General features: G+C 34.3%; 1 protein-coding gene across 1 annotated transcript in view; it reads left to right on the plus strand.

Annotated features, from left to right (window-relative positions):
- LOC123536422 (protein mono-ADP-ribosyltransferase PARP14-like) overlaps positions 1 to 19,272 on the plus strand; it is a 33,939-nt gene extending 14,667 nt beyond the window's left edge. Inside the window, exons 7-23 of the mRNA XM_053527696.1 lie at positions 1,584 to 1,705; positions 2,496 to 2,738; positions 3,083 to 3,304; positions 3,608 to 3,716; positions 4,222 to 4,379; positions 4,779 to 4,997; positions 5,438 to 5,656; positions 5,866 to 5,956; positions 6,625 to 6,701; positions 8,730 to 8,951; positions 13,006 to 13,136; positions 14,045 to 14,132; positions 14,364 to 14,430; positions 14,730 to 14,974; positions 16,083 to 16,265; positions 16,889 to 16,985; positions 19,136 to 19,272. Coding sequence (XP_053383671.1) covers positions 1,584 to 1,705; positions 2,496 to 2,738; positions 3,083 to 3,304; positions 3,608 to 3,716; positions 4,222 to 4,379; positions 4,779 to 4,997; positions 5,438 to 5,656; positions 5,866 to 5,956; positions 6,625 to 6,701; positions 8,730 to 8,951; positions 13,006 to 13,136; positions 14,045 to 14,132; positions 14,364 to 14,430; positions 14,730 to 14,974; positions 16,083 to 16,265; positions 16,889 to 16,985; positions 19,136 to 19,272 — 2,630 coding nt within the window. The remainder of the gene's footprint in view (positions 1 to 1,583; positions 1,706 to 2,495; positions 2,739 to 3,082; positions 3,305 to 3,607; positions 3,717 to 4,221; positions 4,380 to 4,778; positions 4,998 to 5,437; positions 5,657 to 5,865; positions 5,957 to 6,624; positions 6,702 to 8,729; positions 8,952 to 13,005; positions 13,137 to 14,044; positions 14,133 to 14,363; positions 14,431 to 14,729; positions 14,975 to 16,082; positions 16,266 to 16,888; positions 16,986 to 19,135) is intronic.
- The last annotated feature ends 607 nt before the right edge of the window (positions 19,273 to 19,879 follow it).

Genomic DNA, 19,879 nt, shown 5'->3' on the forward strand with positions numbered 1-19,879 from the left:
TGATACGAAGTTAACGAAATTAACCACAGAGGACTCTGACTTTCGGACCTAAGTGAGCTCATCAGAGCAAGAGTACTTACATTGCCCATAAGTAAAAAAAATCAAACATACTGAACAAACGAAAGAGTGGCCTTAGTTCTACACTTCGTGAATCTGCAAATAATTCACCATCTGGTTTTTCACCATTTATATTCAATTTTAGGATCGAACATGTATCTTTTATTGTTTTATTGTATATCATTATTTCAACTGCCTTCTTTTTTAGGATTTAACTGCACTAAAAGTAGTAATGACACGCTCGAAGAATAATTTATTGTAAGCAATACTCAAAAATGAAACAGGGACATTAGATATTTTGGTGTGTACATGTTCTTGTTAAGAATTTCAAGATACTTACTTAACGTGTTACTCAATTTCCGTGATAGATAAGCTGACACAAAATAGCGTGAAAATACTTGTATTGAAGTTTCTTACACTCACAAAGTAAACGAAAGGCTAATTGGCATTAGTAAATGGATACAAAATGAGTCTATGTTACGACTGTAAAAAATCAAAAAAAAAATGTCATCACATAATCTCTTTAGTATTTTATTCTTCATGCCATAAAAAGAAGCTAAATTTCATGGATGTTTGATTTATTTCAATGTACGAGTACAAAATTCATTTTATAGACAGCTGAGTATTGAACATATCTGACATGGTTGAAATTGAGTAGAAATGAGCAGGAAAGCGTTGTCAAACCATTATAATTAGAATACCAATAAAATGGAATCTGTCTATAATTTATCAAAACAAATAAATAATAAAAGTGACGCTAACTCAGCTTAATGAGAAAAATACTTCAGAAAACATTTCTTTGTATTTTTTGAAATTGAAAATAATGTGGATATAAGATGGAAATTGATGGTTATTTATGAAGAAAGGCAAAATTGAAAACTATATTGACAGTCTTAGCATTTTTCAAAATTAAAGACAAATGGTTCAAGTTGAAAATGTCTTTGTTATTAACAATTCTCAAAGTTAGACTGTCTATAAACTTTTATGTGGTGGTTAAAATGAACAATGACTAATACTATAATTGGTCTTCAGATTGATTAAACTATTAAAGTTGTTAGACAGTCATTGCTGATAACTATGTGAAACAATTTAACTTTAAATACTTAACCAAATATATATTTGGATTAATATACACAGGAGAAGCGATGAAACACTCACTATACACATCGAAGTGACATCGAAACTTCCCTTTCTGATAATAAAACAAAAGAAATATTGAATTTAAACATCGTGTGAGATTATTTTTGGATTATTCGTATTCATTTTTAGAAGATGATTTATCTCTTAGATAGTAAATTTCTTCTTGCAGCAGAAATGTGTTTGTAATTCTTAATATTGCATATTTTAGTTCTTCAATGAAATGCTTTCTAACATGTGTGTCTGTTCACGAACTTACAAGTCACGTGATAGCTCCAGTATGTAAGGTACAAACTTAAGTATAATATGTTCATTAATAAAACACAGAATATCAACGAAGACGAAAACGTACCTTATAAAATTTAAAAAATATCTTATAAAATTTACAGGGACGATGACAAAGTTTGCTGCGTCAAAACACTTTAAACTTGAAAGATCTGGTACAAGAACTTTACCGCTCCCGGGCGGTACGAAGATCATCATTAAATGGGGAGATCTTCAAACCACTGCGGTGATTACTTTTCTCTGTATATCTTTTTCCATTTTTTATAAAACAGGAAGAACTATACCAGGTTTCACCTCATAAACTGTACATAATTATCAGTTTGATATATATTACAAATATCTAATGATTCAATCAATTTGATTGGTTTAGCGGAGACGTTCATACACCGATGAAACCCTTTCGTCATTTTTGTAAGCATGTGCGTAGTCCAGCTTTGTTTAAATGTGTAAACCGTTGTCAGTTATATTCGTTAAATGGCGTAACTTTGTTAATTCTGAATTACATATTTAAGAGTGAGTACTCGTTTCTTAGTTAGGTCATTTTTTATCCAATGATTGTAGTTACGATTTGATTAAAAGTTGTTTTTGGTTTTTCTGATGCAGAAAGTGAAATCTCGAAAAAAGTAAAATTGGTGCGGAAACATGTTTACTTGGAATTATGTAGATTAAATCATTTGCTTGTATAAATCTTGTCGAGAGACGCATATATTGAATATCACCCCGTACAAACACGCATGAACACCAGACAACTATTTAATTCTAAAATTAATTTATTGTTCAATTATTACTAAAATTCTGTTCTGGCAATAACGATTTAGTATTCATTGTATGATTACTGAAGTTATATGTGTTTGTTGTGGGAGGACACATTTTCAAGTTGTTAGCAATTGAAAAAAGTTTTGAAACTTTTAAGGTAGGATGACTTCCATTGAAATGACTAACTGACTTTAGGTTTAAGTGCAAAACACACAGTTATCTCAGCACATAATCGCACTTTTCTTTTTAAATACCTTTAGGCGGAAGTATTGGTAAATGCAACACCAACAGCCCCTACACCATCAGGAAAGATCAGTGACGGCTTGAAATACGCTGCTGGAGTTGGATTTGATATGGAATCAGAATGCAATAAAGCATTTAAGAAAGTATGTCCAGGTGGCAACGTCCCGGATGGCATGATGGTGCTGACTAAAGCAGGAAGAATACCTTGCAGTGAAATCTACCACCTCAAAATTGACAACAACAAATCATCTGGATGCAATGTAATTATTATCAAAAGATGAAGTATTTTAAAACGCCAATTATTATTAATTTTTTGACGAAAATGTTTTCAGGAAAGTTTCTTCATTGGTAATATGAATGTGTGCATTCCTATTCGCATATTGAAGTCTGCGTTTCTGAGATATGCGTTTTTTCCCAGCTGAATTTCTGACTTTGTTTCTCTTTGTACAGACAAAAAGGACTCACCTTGATTTTGTTTGATAATACAGCGGGAAGACTCAGTTTACTTATTCGCTCTGTAACAATTAAGTATGAAGCTTCAAAACTCAAGTTAAACTGTAGAGAGACTTAAAAGTTGAATGAGTTATGTCAATTAATATTTCAGTCTCTTGCCGGTTACATTACGACTTGTCTAAAAGAAGCTGTGAGACAGAAAAGAACGACAATTGCTTTTCCCACGATTGGTACTGCGGACTGCGATTATCCTGGAGACAAAGTTGCTCTCACCTTCATACGAACAATTGGAGAATTCATGCAGTTGCACATAACATGTTCTCTGACTGAGATTACTATAGTTATCTACAAGACAGACATCGTTACCACATCGGTATGAAATACATCAACACTCGTCTTTTGGTTTAAACAATGTTTTGTCAAATTTTTGCTTATAACTCTAACTGCTAAAAATTACATACGACGTGAAGGTATTCGATACATGTAAGTTACAAGCACTAGATATATTTACAATACACGAATACCATACATCGGTGCCTTCAGCTGTTTATGAGACATAAAACTAGATGCGCAGTTGCCTATTATGAATTTGTTTCAATCTTAGAAAATTCAATTTTGTTTAAATTACATGTTATTGAAGTAACAAAAACTAAACGGTTACAAATACTGCTTGCAGGCACTCGAAGTAATATTGGAGAAGTTGTATAGCCAAAGGCCACATCGACTGATTGCAGACATAGAAGAAACTGTGGAGACGAAAGATGGTGAAAAAGAAGAAGTTAATAGTGAGACCTTTTCAAATTACTTTTCATTTATTAAAAAGTCTCGTTTAAAATACTATGTATATAAAATTCTGATTTCTTATAAATTTTGGTTTTGCCGATATTCTAATTCACATCTATGGATCTATACAAAATGATCCACATTCTAAAGTACATATCCGGTGAAAGTGTATTTTAAAATGTACATAGATTGGGAAACTGTTAATTCAAACTAAAATGTTATTTAAGTTTCCTAAATCATTTGGGATATATCATTTTCCTAGTATTTCACACGTCTAGCTATATTTCTATGCAGGTATCCTTCGCATGTTGCAAGGATGTGTTTCCAAATATTATTTATTCCCTTTCAAAATCAGTCACGTGTCCCTACTAGAATTTTAAAAGTAGCAAGTAAAATTACCAAAATTGTAACTTGATAGCCTAAAACATTCTAGTCTAGGAATGTTAAAAAGTTAATTCGTTTGGGAAACTTGCGTTTTCAAAGGACAAACTTTGTTTTCTTGGACAGCCAGTCCAAAGCAAAGACAACCTTCTCCAAAACGATCACGACCTAGATCAGCTGTACATAGGAATAGAGTTCAAAAGCAAAATGAAGGATCGTTTGCTATTGATGACAGTGACGGAGCAGCGCTTGATTTAGAAGTAGGAGGCATAGAGAGCTCTAAGGTTAGTGTTGCATACAGAGACTGAAATAAATATACAGTAAATGCACATTATGATACAGATCAGATAGTTATTTGTAAGTACCCAATGTAAAACAAATGTTATTTAAACAGTCTAGTCTTGAAATAACACTTTTTAATCAATAAAGAGAATAACAAAGTTATAGCAAAACCATTTGTTCTATGGAAATATTTTTTCAGAACATGCAATCAAAATTCCTTCAACGCAGCTTTCCAAAACCACATAATAACGCCAATAACATTTTTAAAATCTTCATTCAGGGAAATAAGTAGAAGATATTCGAATAAACTGATAACTAGAAATGGAACAAAAATGAGCGGAATGCAGTTAATTCCAAAGAGAGGAGGTAATATATATTGCATATTATTTTTATCTTTACAGGCGGATGCTATTGTTTGTACAACCTCCTCTTTCCCTAAGCTAAACGGCGCTATTACAACTGCCATCACCAAAGCGGGTGGACCAGATATTCAGAAAGAATGTAACAGATGCTACAAGAGTTACCCGGATCAAGGAGTTGCTGCAACAAATGCTGGGAATCTTAGCTGCAAGAAAGTGTATTATACTGTTCTTAAAGACTATACACCAGCGAATGCTAAGGTATATGGCAGTTCTGTAATATGAGTACATGTAATATTCATTGGCTAGCGTTATGGCTTTTGTTTGACATGTGTATTTATGTTATAGCCTAGAGTATTACAGTGATTCTTGCAAGTTGATAATTTAATGCCACACTCAGTATTTCCGTCATTAATGGAAAACAACAATGATAAAAATCCACGTTCCATGAACTCGGCCTGCTCAAACTATAGTCCAAAGTAGTTTACTGACTCGCATAGCATCCGATCAAAACACACACACGCACAAACCCGAATACATACACAGAGAGAGAGAGAGAGAGAGAGAGAGTAAAACATGGTCGTGGGGAACACAACCGGTCTTTGGTATGCATCCCATCCATCGTGTTCCAAAATCACAGAACAGAGTAAAAGAAAATGTGCCCTGATTTCATTTCTATGTTGTTTTATATTTAATTACAGAATGTGTCCGATTATGTGCTTAAATGCCTTGAACAGGCAGAGAAAGACAAATTTACATCTATCGCTATGCCAACGTTTGGTACTGGTGGATTTAAATACCCTGATCAAGTGTCGGCAAGTCAGATGTTCACTGCCATTAAAGAATTTTTCAAAAAGAAACGATCGTCCTTAAAACTGATAGTGGTCGTAATGTATGGCCCAGCACAGCAGACTTGTCAGGTAAAAGCAAGAAATAGTTATACAAAATTAAACACGTACAAGTGTTATATATAACATTTTGACATTACCTCAAATGAAATATAGAATTTTGACAAATAGTTATTATCATGTCAGCATATGTTTCAGAAACAGTTAACTGAAATTAGTGATGTGATATATTAACTTCTGACGCAAATTTTGTTCTGAAACATATTTTGTCTTTATTTTAGACATTTTACCAAGAGGCGGCCAAGTTCTTCACACAAATGAAAGCACCGACGAAGACTGTAGTTGCCGCCAATACAGCCCAAGCACAAAATGGTAATAAATATCATCAGTAGACAAGTAAAACAAAAAAGACAACGAGCTCATAACAAACAAATAAAGGAACAAAGTATGGCGGCAGGGCTGTGCATTGGAAGCTTCTTGACAAATAACACCAATGACAAATAACGTATTAGAATTAAACACATCAAATTGTTGAAAACTATCTGAACGGCCATTCTATTACACTTATTACCTTTGCTGTGCTACCCGGTATTAGTGTTTTCTGGTCAAGTCTAAGCATTCAACTTTGAGACTTGAATGCTCTCGTTGGCCCTGTCAATTACGCATATCAATGTCTCATGAGCATACATATAGTTTCCATTGATTTTAGAAATCGATGCCTACTTCCTTGTCTTCTGATCAGTCTTTGTGCCTGTATGAATGACTGTTGAAACCATAATCAAATTTAGTTATGACAGGGATTCGAACCGAGAAGTCTGATGCTTTAGTTCTGTAGCATCTTTATCGCTGATCGTTTTTCTGCTTTACAGCAGTGAAGTTTCATTTTACAGTTGGAGTGAACTTCACATTTCATCACCAAAACGTGACATGAAAACATTTGAATGACCTGTAACATAATCTGTATTATGTATGTTCGTGACCTGTTTATTAGTTTACTTTCATTAGGTAAAGATATATTTACACCCATGTGTTCATTACAGTAGACAATCTTCTTTGGAGTGTACCAAAGTCATCTACATCTCTTGAGATAACGTACGGAAATCTTGAGCTGGCGAAGGTATGGTGTTCTGAGTAAAATTAAATACATATACTGATACTGATTCTTTGGAAATACAGAGAGCGTTAAAGCAAAATGGTAGCATCCTAAGTTAAATTGTGTCTTTTCATGAGAGATAATGAAATGTGCAACACCCGTCAAGCCCCTACCCCCATCCCAATCCCTAGCACTTATGATCTAAAATGACCAGAAATGATAACAACACAGAATAAAAGACAATATTTTAACATTTACAGGAGGAAATCTATAAATATATTCATTGTGCTACCATTCTGTACTTATCCTGCATTAAACACAATCGCTTTTAGGCCTTCATTTTTATGATAAACTCGTATTATATTTTTAATCCCCCGCCGTGGCGGAGGGATTATAGGAATGGTCTGCGTCCGTCCTTCCGTCCGTCTTTCCGTCCGTCTTTCCGTCCGTCCTTCCGTCCGTAACAAAATCGTGACCGGTCCATATCTCCTAAACCCCTTGAAGGAATTTTATAAAACTTGGGTCAAATGATCACCTCATCAAGACGATGTGCAGAACCCATGAGTCAGCCATGCCGGCTCAAGGTCAAGGTCACAACTCAAGGTCAAAGGTTTGAGCCTTCCATTTTGTGTCCGCTCTATATCTCTTAAACCCCTTGAAGGAATTTTATAAAACTTGGGTCAAATGATCACCTCATCAAGACGATGTGCAGAACCCATGAGTCAGTCATGCCGGCTCAAGGTCAAGGTCACAACTTAGGGTCAAAGGTTGAACCTTCCATTTTGTGTCCGCTCTATATCTCCTAAACCCCTTGAAGGATTTTCATCAAACTTGGGTAAAACGATCACCTCATCAAGGCGATGTGCAGAACTTATAAGTCAGCCATGACGGCTCAAGGTCAAGGTCACAACTGAAGGTCAAAGGTTTGAGCCTTCCATTTCATGTCCGCTCTATATCTCCTAAACCCCTTGAAGGAATTTTATAAAACTTGGGTCAAATGATTACCTCATCAGAACGATGTGCAGAAATTATGAGTCAACCATGCCAGCTCAAGGTCAAGGTCACAACTAAGGGTCGAAGGTTTGAGCCTTCCATTTGGTGTCCCCTCTGTATCTCCTTAACCCCTTGAAGGATTTTCATCAAACTTGGATCAAATGATCACCTCATCAAGAACTCATGAGTCAGCCATGTCAACTGAAGGTCAAGGTCACAGCTGAAGGTCAAAGGTTTCAGCTCTGTATCTCCTAAACCCCTTGAAGGATTTTCATGAAACTTTGGTCAAATGATCACCTCATCAAGACGTTGTGCAGAATTCATGAGTCAGCCACGTCAGTTCAAGGTCAAGGTCACAGCTAAAATCAAAGGTTTTACCCTTTCACTATCCATAGCAGTGGCGGGGGATTTAGCTGTCTTTCAGACTGCGTTGTTCATTCTTAATTCTGAACATTTCCGTTGTGATATGTCTAGTCCTCTAAAATCATGAAGTCTATTAAATGTAATGTATAATGTAGTTTTACTTTGACCTGTGTTATGGACGTGAGGGTGTTGCACTTATTTCTAAACCCCTAATGAACAGACTCAGTCTTATCGATTCTGATACAATTGAGGTTGGTTGTGTTTCGTGTTTCAATATGATCCTCACAGAGATTTTATTCAACGTCCTCAGTTTTCATGAAAACATTTGCATGCGGCGTTTGCTGTTAGTAATGAGTCCGTGGATACGTGACATTGCAAAAAAAAAAAATAAGCGTTCTTACGACTACTTAGTATACTTTCAGGCTGGTGTTATATCATCCGGGTAGACTGTCAGACTGCTGATATGTTAGATACAACCCGGTATATTATATCACCGCTTGTTTACTTTCAAGCTTTTGGTATGTCAATGCGAAGTACTTTCAGGCTGATGTTATATCATCCGGGTATACTGTCAGACTGCTGATATGTTAGATACAACCCGGTATATTATATCACCGCTTGTTTACTTTCAAGCTTTTGGTATGTCAATGCGAGGTACTTTCAGGCTGATGTTGTATCAAACCTGTATACTTTTAGGCTGATGTTATATTAGACACAACAACAAGCTTCCCTAATCTGATCGGCATTATTCCTGTTTCACTTAGCAAGCGTGCTGGACCGCAATTAAAAGAGGAATGTAAGCGTTTCAAAGGCAATGTGAGTCCCGGGATGATTTTTGAAACAAAGGGATATGACCTTGACTGCAAACAAGTCTACCACTATTTAATGCCTGACTGGAAAGAATCTGATGGCGAACAGGTAATTACTTCGTTTAATTGTACGTAAGGTTATAAAATAATCTTATCGCATGTTCGACGAAGAATATTACATTTGTGAAACAAAGGTACATAACCTTGACTGCAAACAAGTCTACCACTATTTAATGCCTGACTGGAAATAATCTGATGGCGAACAGGTAATTACTTCATTTAATTGTACGTAAGGTTATAAAATAATCTTATCGCATGTTCGACGAAGAATATTACATTTGTGAAACAAAGGTAATCTTATCGCATGTTCGACAAAGAATATTACATTTGTGAAACAAAGGTATATAACCTTGACTGCAAACAAGTCTACCACTATTTAATGCCTGACTGGAAAGAATCTGATGGCGAACAGGTAATTACTTCATTTAATTGTGCGTTATGTTATAAAATGATCTTATCGCATGTTCGACGAAGAATATTACATTTGTGTCTTTCTACATTGAATTTATTAAACTTGATGAACAGAATTAATAAAATGTTCGGCAGAGCATTCTTTTATTCAACTCGTTTACTAAACTCAATATGAAAAGACTCTCGTGTAATACCCTCTATGCAGACTAACATACAAAACTAGCTAAATTGTTTATTATATATCTGCACAAGTATTGAGATTTCTGCCATTGTATATAGGTGATAATATGGAAAAAAATACCATGGTTTGTAATATATCATTGTACAAATTGTCCATATTTAAGATATTTCCTGGATGTTTTTACTACAGACTCTGTTCTTAAATCTTTTAATTTCAGTGATCATTACGGTATTTCATAATGCCCATTTAACCTATGGTATGGCCAGCATAAGTGCCTGACCAACCTGAAATTGGCATTCAGATCTGAGGCAATCTACGATTTCGCTACAAATTGATTTAATTTTCTTAGTTATCAATTTAGTAAATAGAATATTACGTAATTATTACACATAGTAAAATTATTTTTTTCAATTCCAAAATTCACATGACTTGTTTAAATTTGAGACAATATCTCGGATATTCTAAAATTGTTACAAAAATGCACATACTATGTTGTTGTTTTTTTCAACGGACACTTATTTCTTTCTTACAGTATTCGTTGCTTATGACATATTCAACAAACAGAATCCATAAAAATTATAGATATCCTTGCTTTTAATGTAACACTTCGTCAAAGATGTTATTTGTCATGATCCTGTAACCATTGCAAATCAGTTTAACGAGTTTTTACAACCATCGCATCCAACCTGGTGGATATGTTACCTAGTGCAACAAATGTTTTTTCAACTATGTCTTCTATTTTTAAATCATTCTATCGGGACAAACTTAAACGTTTTGAAGACGAAACAGGTAGTCGTCCAGAATTGCGTTTACATCACGTATCTGAACATTTTGTTTATAAACAGCTTATGTTTTTGAACTATGCGGAGTACAGGTCTCGATGGCATTCCTGCAAGGTTTATCAAAGATGGCGCGTCAGTTTTGAAACTTCCCATAACGTATATAATTAATTTATCCATAGATTTGTCAGTTGTTCCTGATGACATGAAACTTGCACGTGTTACCCCACTATATAAGAAAAACAGTCCTCTCGAAGTAGGCAACTACCGTTCTGTAAGCATTTTAAGCATCGTTTCAAAAATACTTGAACGATCGGTATATAATCAACTCTCAGACTACCTTGAAAAACACTCTTTGCTGTCTGAATTCCAGTCAGGGTTTAGGTCTAAGTATTCTACTGATACATGCTTAATTCATCTTTTAGATTATATAAAGCAAAATAATGCAAAGGGTCTTCATACTGGGATGGTCATGTTATATCTGCAGAAGGCATTTGATACCGTAAATCACAAAATTTTATGTGAAAAGTTATCAGAAATGGGCGTTTTATGTACTGGTTGGTTTAAATCATACTTGGCAAATCGACAACAAATTGTTAAAATCAACAATTGTTTATCAGAACCTATGAATATTTCTTGTGGAGTTCCCCAGGGTAGTATTTTAGGTCCCCTCCTTTTTCTTTGTTATGTGAATGATATGCCGACCTGCATTGATCCATCTTGTAAACTCATATTGTATGCGGATGACAGTGCAATACTTTTTTCTCATAAAAATCCCGATGTTATTTCAAAACAATTAGGACATGTTATGGAATCCTGTTCATCATGGATAATTGATAATAAATTATCATCACATTTAGGCAAAACAGAATGTATGCTATTCGGATCATCAAAAAACTTACGCAAGATTAAATCATTTGATGTAACTTGCAACAATCATGTCATACCTGTAAGAGAATCAGTTACTTATCTTGGTTTTACTATTGATAAGTTCTTAACCTGTGAGGCATTTGTTAACAGCATTATTAAAAAGGTCAACTCTCGAGTAAAATTTTTGTACAGAAATTGCCAGTACTTTAGTCAAAAAACAAAAATGACCTTAGCGTCTGCTCTTATCCAATGCCATTTAGATTATTCTGGTTCATCTTGGTATTCCGGTCTAAATAAGAAACTGAAATCAAAACTACAAACTTCACAAAACAGAATAACTAGATTTGTTTTAAACTTACCTACTAGAACCAGTATTAATTATGATGTTTTGAAAATATCAATATCCTCAAAGTATGTGACAGAGCGAAGCAACTCCGTCTGAATCATGCATTCAATATTTTTCATGATATATGCCCAAACTATTTGAAGCAAAACTTTACTAAAGTATCTGAGATACATACAAAGACAAGATTTAGTAAAAACAATTTTGTAGTTCCTAAAATTTCATCCTTTGAGTCAAGGACATTCTTTTGTCAGGCAATTTCAGATTGGAATGCACTGCCAAGCCGCATAAAAGATATAAAAAGTAAGTCAAGTTTTAAATCTGCTTTAAAAGCACATTTGTTTAAAGAAGATAAATTACTTGAGGAAAGCCAAGCTATAAGATATTAATATTTAGTTTTTAAATTCAGTTGTTATTTAAACTTTAGTTGTTATTACTGAGGTACTCACTAAAATAATTCTCTTTAGTACTTCCTGTTTATTTTATTCTTCTTTCGCGTATTAGTTTTTCACTGATGTTTTTTTTTCTTTTTACTTAACATATAACTAAATCGGTGCCGTAATGAGTCGAGGACCCCATTGGAAATAAGTGCTCTTCAAGCTACTTTCATGGGTTATCCTTGGTATAAGATCAGCGGAGAATAATTTAGGAAGCACGACTAAACTTGAAATAACTTTTTTTATGATTTTTATTATTATTAAATCATTGTCTTTTTTATAACTTTTATAAAACTATCTATTCGTATTTTTTATCTATGTTTAAGCAATATTATGTGAATGTAAGCCACATGTTAGTTTTAGAATTTGTCCGCTTAGTTCTAAATATCTTACAAAACTTATCTTACTTAATGCGATATTTGTAATTTTAAATTGTATATATGATCTTATACCTGAATAAATATATCTATCTATCTATCTGTCTATCTATCTATAACACTAGTACTCGGATTTAAGCTCCTTTTCATTTAAATATGCCTAATTTCTACATGAAATGTTTTAACAAGAAACAGATTTAGACATTATTATTATAACATGCTTACCGTTCCGTCATCTAACTTAGAAAGAGGCATCTTTGTTTTCATTGCATTTGCCTTTCCTTTAGATAGACATTGACCTTTAAGTTTTTTACCAAGTAAAACGGTTATTTCTGTGAAAGTGTCTTATCTCGTCCGCAACTATTCAACTTTATATTTTTGGGTTTTTTTTAACTTTTGGTGTTTGCAATTACATCAGGTAATACAAAGACGTTTCGACTATACGTACAAATCAATTTGATGCAGATCTATTCAAGATCTTTACTCTGATTTCTCAAAATGGCTTCTGTAAGTCATAAAACACGATATTTTTACTATGCCAAAATTGTATTACTCGATGCATATATTATATGGAAATTTGATGATAAATCTAGAGGTAAGGATACATAGCATTTTCTGATAAAGCCAGTTAAGTACAAGATTGCTGATCTGAACAACTAACGTGTCTTCTCTATATCATGATTGTTTGGATATTGTTCTTTTCAGACCATCAGCAACTGTATTGATGATTGCCTGCAGAAGATGAAGCAAAGTGGACTAAGATCTGTAGCCATACCTTCTATAGGTACTGGTGGGGCAAGATATAACCCGAGGAAAGTAGCCCGTGGTATCTACAGGTAAACTAGCATCAAACACAGTTTGAGTTGAAAGGACTCGCATACTCTTGTTGGCTTTTGACCTTTCTGTATATGTATGGAGATTTTTTTTGGGTGGGGGGCGGGTTCCTAATTTACAGTTTTGTGTACATTTGAAATATGGTTTTTTCAATTGTGAATATGCTTTGGACATTATGTATGACATTTTGACACTTTGATTTCAATATATGGCATGTTTTTTTATATATTTATTTAGTTTGATCGTGATAGAACTTGTTGCAAAGGAGAAAGTGTCAAGTCGAAACCAAATGAGTTACAGATTTTACAATACTCACACTATAAGTATATGCAGAGAATCCTGTTATTTTCTATTACATATCTTAAGGTAGTTTCAACGATACACTGCCTCGTTAAGATATTTAATATCAGTTTTATCATTCCAAGCAGTTTTTCAAATGAACCTTTTGTTGGAAATACAAACATAATTCAAAACGAGCAAACTAATCAAAGACATGCCCAATTTCATATTTGTTTGAAATTTGACCACTTACAATACAATACCAATAAAATATGTATGATTGTGTATAAACGGGCCCGTGTGTACGATTTATAAGGCCAAACAGTTATGTAAGTAAACACGGCGCAAATAAGTAATGCCAATAAAGGCAAGTCAAGTCAAAACTTTTATTGGCATAAACATAAATATTGTTCATCGGTTCATCGCCATACACACAATGTGGCGGTTATACATAATGGTATATTACACAGAAAAGCATGATACATGGTACGAAAAGTAATATATATAATACACAATTCTTGCAAAGTCATAAATATTTCTTTCAGATACACTAAAACACACTGGAAGTTTTTTATCAAATGGTTGTCATATTATGATTTCACAGTGATTAATGAGATTGTTTTTTTTCAAGTGCTGTTGCCGACTTTGGCGCTGCAAATGGTAATGTTAATTGCCACGTGAACCTGGTTTTGTTCCCAGCTGCTAAGGATATAAATAAAGTTTGTATACTTTCTTTGCTAGAGCTTAATGCTGTTAACGTATGTGAGTGTTTTTAGCCGTATCAATGACCGTTCATATATTCACTTAACTGCATTAAAAGAGAACACAATTCTAAATGATTAATAAAATCGTTTCGTAGATTAGGTATAATCGAAAATTATCTTATATGATATCCTATTATGAAATGTATATAAATTATTTGTATAAACATTATGTCCTATATTTTTCAGACATTTACGGAAGAACTTCAAGGATTTATGAGTGGTAAAACAAATGAGCAAAAACCACCTGTGAAAGGTACATAGTAGATTTTACCTATTTTTCACAAATAAACGTTTGAATTTAATTACTTAGACTAAGAATATTGTAATTTATTACAGTCGATTACGATTTCTCTGTGATCTATGTCTGATAGCAACCAATAGGGATATCTCTATCAAACATAAATTGGTAGAAATAACGTTGGTCTTATATACATGCCCTGCTACATAATCACTAATGGACCATAATTTATCATTACAATTAGATTTATGACAAGATGTACGTTGACAACATAAGTTAGCTGCCCTATCAAACATATATGTTGTCCCTTGCAGGTGTGCGTTTTGCTGAAGACGGCGACGACAAAGGGAAAATTCATGTTGATGATGATATTGTTATTCCTACAAAAAGAAGGGACTTTCTTCTCATACAGTTTACATCTGATGATAGTAAAAACGTGGATTTGGCCTTCAAAAGCATAAAAACCAAAGTTGAACGAGAAACGAGGGATGTGCAAATAGACCTGACAAAAGAAAGCAATATAGATGATCTTGATCTCGTAAACAAAGGAAAAAATAAAGTAAATTCCCTTCAGCTGTACATTCTGGCCTAACCACTCTTAATTAGGCAGACGAGTATAATATCATACAAGTTACAGACTATGTTCCGCATTTCTAACCAGTCGCTGGTCGATATCTTGATATAAGGAGAAAATCTACTGATTCTACTGTTCTAATATTTGTACATCAATGCCAACATTCTCCAAAAAATGTACACAGAAAATTTCATTGAAAATAAACTTTTGATTAACATGATTAAGCTGAATCACTTAATTTGATAACACTACCATGAAGACGAAAGTTAAGAATATCAAAGACACTTGGTACTTAAACACCTCATACCTTTATCACAATAACAGTGGACACTCTTGGTTTCATTTAAACAATGTAACAGTGGAATATTTGTCGAAGTCAGAAGTCTGTGTCTACTTTTACAAGTTATCATTGAGAGGTCGAAATAAGCTCAGTCTGTCTAATGCGGTGATATTTAATTGCCAGTGTGGAAATATTTAAACAACTGCTTTTTTGTTACACTCCAGGTGTTATTCATGATTTAAATATCTAGTATTTTAGTTTTCTCTCAGCAAAACCCAAAAACGCTGATTAGAAATTTTGCTAAGTGTATTTTTTTCTTTTTGTAAGTGACACTGCGTTTATTTCTATGTCCAAAAACCTATACAATTTAATTTCCGTTATGAGATCGCTTCCAAATTTAAAATAAGCATTGCTTTTGGCTTTTCTTCATATTTTGTTGATGTATTACTTTTTTCTTTAATAGAGCCGCTCCATGAGAAAACCAACAATGTGCATTTGCGACCAGCATGGATCCAGACCATCCGCGCAGTCTGGTCATGATCCATGCTGTTCTATAACGGTTTCTCTAATTGCAATAGGCTTTGAAAGCTAACAGCATGGATCCTGACCAGCAGGCTGGTCTGGATCCATGCTAGTCGCAAAGGCACTATGTTGGTTTTCTCATGGTGCGGTTCAATAAGTTTCTACACATGCATGAATCGTGGTCTAAGTCTTCTAAACAAAACATAATAATGGGAGAAAAGTTTGAAATCAAAATTATTTTCCCGCCTGTCAATGAATCTTTCGAAACATAAATCATTCTTTGTAATTCAGAAAACTATTGAAGACATTGGTGAAGATTACCATGTCAAGGTCATTGTTGACACCAAGGCACGAAAGGTGAAGGTCAGAGGGCTTGGCGATGGCGTGATTAAATGCTACGAGAGAATTCTTCGATTTTTGCAAGAAAGACGACATGAAGCTGTGTCAAAAGACATCGGGAAGATAGTGTACCAGGTTCTGTTTGATAGACTGTTCTTTTATTTTATATGTTTTACGCTCTTTTTCTTTCCAGGGACGATGCTTATTTTACATGGGAGTTGTGAATTAGTGTTTTAGTCTGATTAACGGAAAATTAGATGTCCACAAAATATCCTCTTTAAACTGAAAAAGATGGTTCCTACTCACTTCCATAAGCATGAACAACAAATTTTAGAGGGCTACGCGATCGAGTGTTTAAGGTCGTTGACTTCAAATCACACCGGTATTTGTTCGAGCCTCACTTCGGGCGTAGAACTCTTCATGTGAGGAAGCCACCCATCCGGCTTAGAGAAGGTCGGTGGTTCTATCAAGATGCCTGTCCCTGGTGAAATAATGCCTGGAGGGGACCCTAATGTCTTCGTCCACCATAAAAAGCTGGAAAGTCACCATTTGACATGTAAATGTGTCGGTGTGACGTTAAACCCAACCAAACAGACAAGCAAAGTAAAAAGTTTTAGTGAAATAATTTTCTTGTCTTATTTCTACTTTGCTACAAGAATAGCAACCCTACAAACAGACTGACGCGCAGTTTAAATTTTATTCAAGTTACATTGGAGTCAGCCATAAATAGAAAGCTATTTTTTCCATTTTTTGTTTAGCATATCGAATGGTATTATACTGAAGACGATGGTAAAATATGGGTACCGTATCCAAGACACATAAGATACCTGCTTGAAGACGCTAATTCTACAAAAGGTCTGTGTATAAAGTTTCCCGTAGGTATTGCCAAATAAATGTTTGATTAGAAAACAGGTTTAATGTCTATAGTAGTAGAATTGATGAAAATACTCTTAATAATAATGGTTCCGTAATGCTTAAACAATAGAAAGATGTGCTTATACTTTGACCTCGCGGGAGTGTAATAAAACCATTACATTACATAAAAATGAAAATACACGAGTGTAATAAATCTTTGAGGTCGACGTCGTTTACTATATAGGAGACGTAGATCAAATTGACATGTTTATAATAGTTAAAGAAAGTAGACTTTGTTTATAGCTAACATGTGATAAATAGAATATTACATTTGTGATTTTTCACATTGAATTTATTAAACGAATTGAATAAAATTGATTAAATACTCGGCAGAGCCTCGCATTTTATTATTTTATTCAACTCGTATAATATATTCAATATAAAAAACAAACTCATGTTATACCTTCTATATATCTTACAGATGTAAGTAAAGTACGAGATAAAGGTTATCAAAGAGCACGGGTTATCTCCCCTGGCGGTCATTGTGCCCCCTTCCCCCCACATGAGTGGTGTGGGGCATATAGATTTGCTCTTGTCATTCCGTCCTTCCGTCCGTCATTCCGTCCTTCCGTCCGTCCATCCTTCCGAGAATATTGTGTCGCGCGTAGCTTCAAAAGTATTTGACGTAGAGTCACAAAACTTTACAGGAATGTTGGTCAGCATGTGTATTTGTGCACCTGGGGTTTCGCGTCCGGATTCATTCAGTCATGTAGGAGTTATGGCCCCTGACTTAGTAAAAATTTGTCATTTTAGTGTTGTATCGCGCCTAGCACCAAACGTATTTGACGTAGAGTTACAAAACTTTACAGGAATGTTGGTCAGCATGTGTAGTTGTGCACCTGGGGTTTCTCGTCCGGATTCATTCAGTCGTGTAGGAGTTATGGCCCCTGACTTAGTAAAAAATTGGTCATTTTAATGTTGTGTTGCGCGTAGCTCCAAAAGTATTTGACCTAGAGTCACCAAAGTTTACAGGAATGTTGGTCAGCATGTGCAGTTGTGCACCTGGGTTTTCGCGTCCGGATTCATTCAGTATTGTAGGAGTTATGGCCCCTGACTTAGTTAAAAATTGGTCATTTTAATGTTGTTTCGCGCGTAGCTCCAAAAGTATTTGACCTAGAGTCACCAAAGTTTACAGGAATGTTGGTCAGCATGTGACACAAGACCAGACTTCTTGTCCAGACTTAAAAAAAAGTTTGTGAAACATGTATGTTTAAATGTACTTGACATAGAATCATAAAACATTAGAGGATTGTTTTATACTTATGAAGTGTTCTCTTTAGGACTTTACTCAGCTAGGCCAGAGTTATGGCCAACTAAGTGAAAAATACGCATAAGGTTCTTAAAAGTTTGTGTTGCAAACATCTCAAAAATTGTTTAACCTGAGTCATTAAACCATGTTACAGTGGCAGGAGTGGGGTACCTGTGTCCTATGGACACACATCTAGTTTTTGAAAGTGATTTCTAACACAATATCTGTAACAGATTAGGCAATAATTTCTCACAATGCTGCGAAATTCTGTTTACTGATTAAAACAGTTTCCTGTATTGTTACTACATGTGAAATATTTTCATCTGTGAAAGAATATGACACTGTCCTCATTCCGTTGCTATTTTGTAAGCTATTTCTAGTTCATATATAGATTTTTATCCTAAAATAGTTGCTTGTTTTGTCAAGGGGGTAAATTTCATAAAAAACAGAGAACTATCTACACAAACAAATAAATTTCATGACAAGAAAATAATTTTATAGTGTAACATAGCAGAGCAGACACGTATGTGTGTAGTATAGGATGAAATCGTTTAAGTAAAATGTTTAATAGAATTTCTTATATCAGTACTTGTATACAAAATAAAATCTGTAAGGAGATCCTCTTGAAGCGTAGAATGCAACCAAGCAAAATAATAGCAGATTCAGTTACTTGTGTCGTTTCGTGTCACTATACTTGTGTCGTTTCGTGCCACATAAAATTGTGACGATAATTACACAAAAGCCTTTCTGAGCAGACTCAAACGAAGAGACAAGTATTGTGGCACGATAAGACACAAGTATGTGTAGCACAACAAGACGACTGTTACTTTCATTATTGCAGTGACGGAGAAAGAATTTCGTGACATCAATGAAAAGCTCTATGTCGTAGACTTCACGAAAATGGAAGAATATGTGAAAGGGGATAAAAAGAAAGAAACAACAGTGACAGTGATAAGAAAAGATTTAACAGAAGGTTGATACGTTTGCACGTTTTTTCCTTTGTTATGTTAAATATATCCAATGCCCATTTTTACTTTAGATGTAGAGCTTCATTCATAATTGAATGCCATGTTATTTTTTTAGAACCATATCTTTTAGTGGCAGAACTCATTTGTTTACCTACATATGCATCAAGCGTATACCATTTTATACATAAGGCTTAGTAGCTTAGTACTACTAATATACATAAACATGTTAATTAACACTTACGCTGCAAAATTTCTATAACGAACTATCTGTGAATGGTGAACAGTGCAGTTTGTCCATGATCTGCACTGTTCGCAAACGCAAAATCAATCGTGTCCAGCATAAGAGTTAATTAAGTATATGTATAGATTGTTCGGGCTTTCAGGTATGAAATAAGGGTCTAGTTTACCTTTAAAAAAGTGCATAAAAGCCAAGTAGATATATACACATTTCAGTTGCAATCATTTTTCTAATCGCAAGACGATTTTTTATTATAGTTGAGAATTTTACATGTGTATGTAAAATATATACTAGTATGTGTATGTCACGCATTTGGATCGTTTTGCCTAATGAACATATTGGGCTTCTTTATTGTGTGTTTGGGACCATGCTTATACTA

The sequence above is a fragment of the Mercenaria mercenaria genome, chromosome 17, assembly GCF_021730395.1.
Source record: "Mercenaria mercenaria strain notata chromosome 17, MADL_Memer_1, whole genome shotgun sequence".
Classification (NCBI taxonomy): domain Eukaryota; kingdom Metazoa; phylum Mollusca; class Bivalvia; order Venerida; family Veneridae; genus Mercenaria; species Mercenaria mercenaria.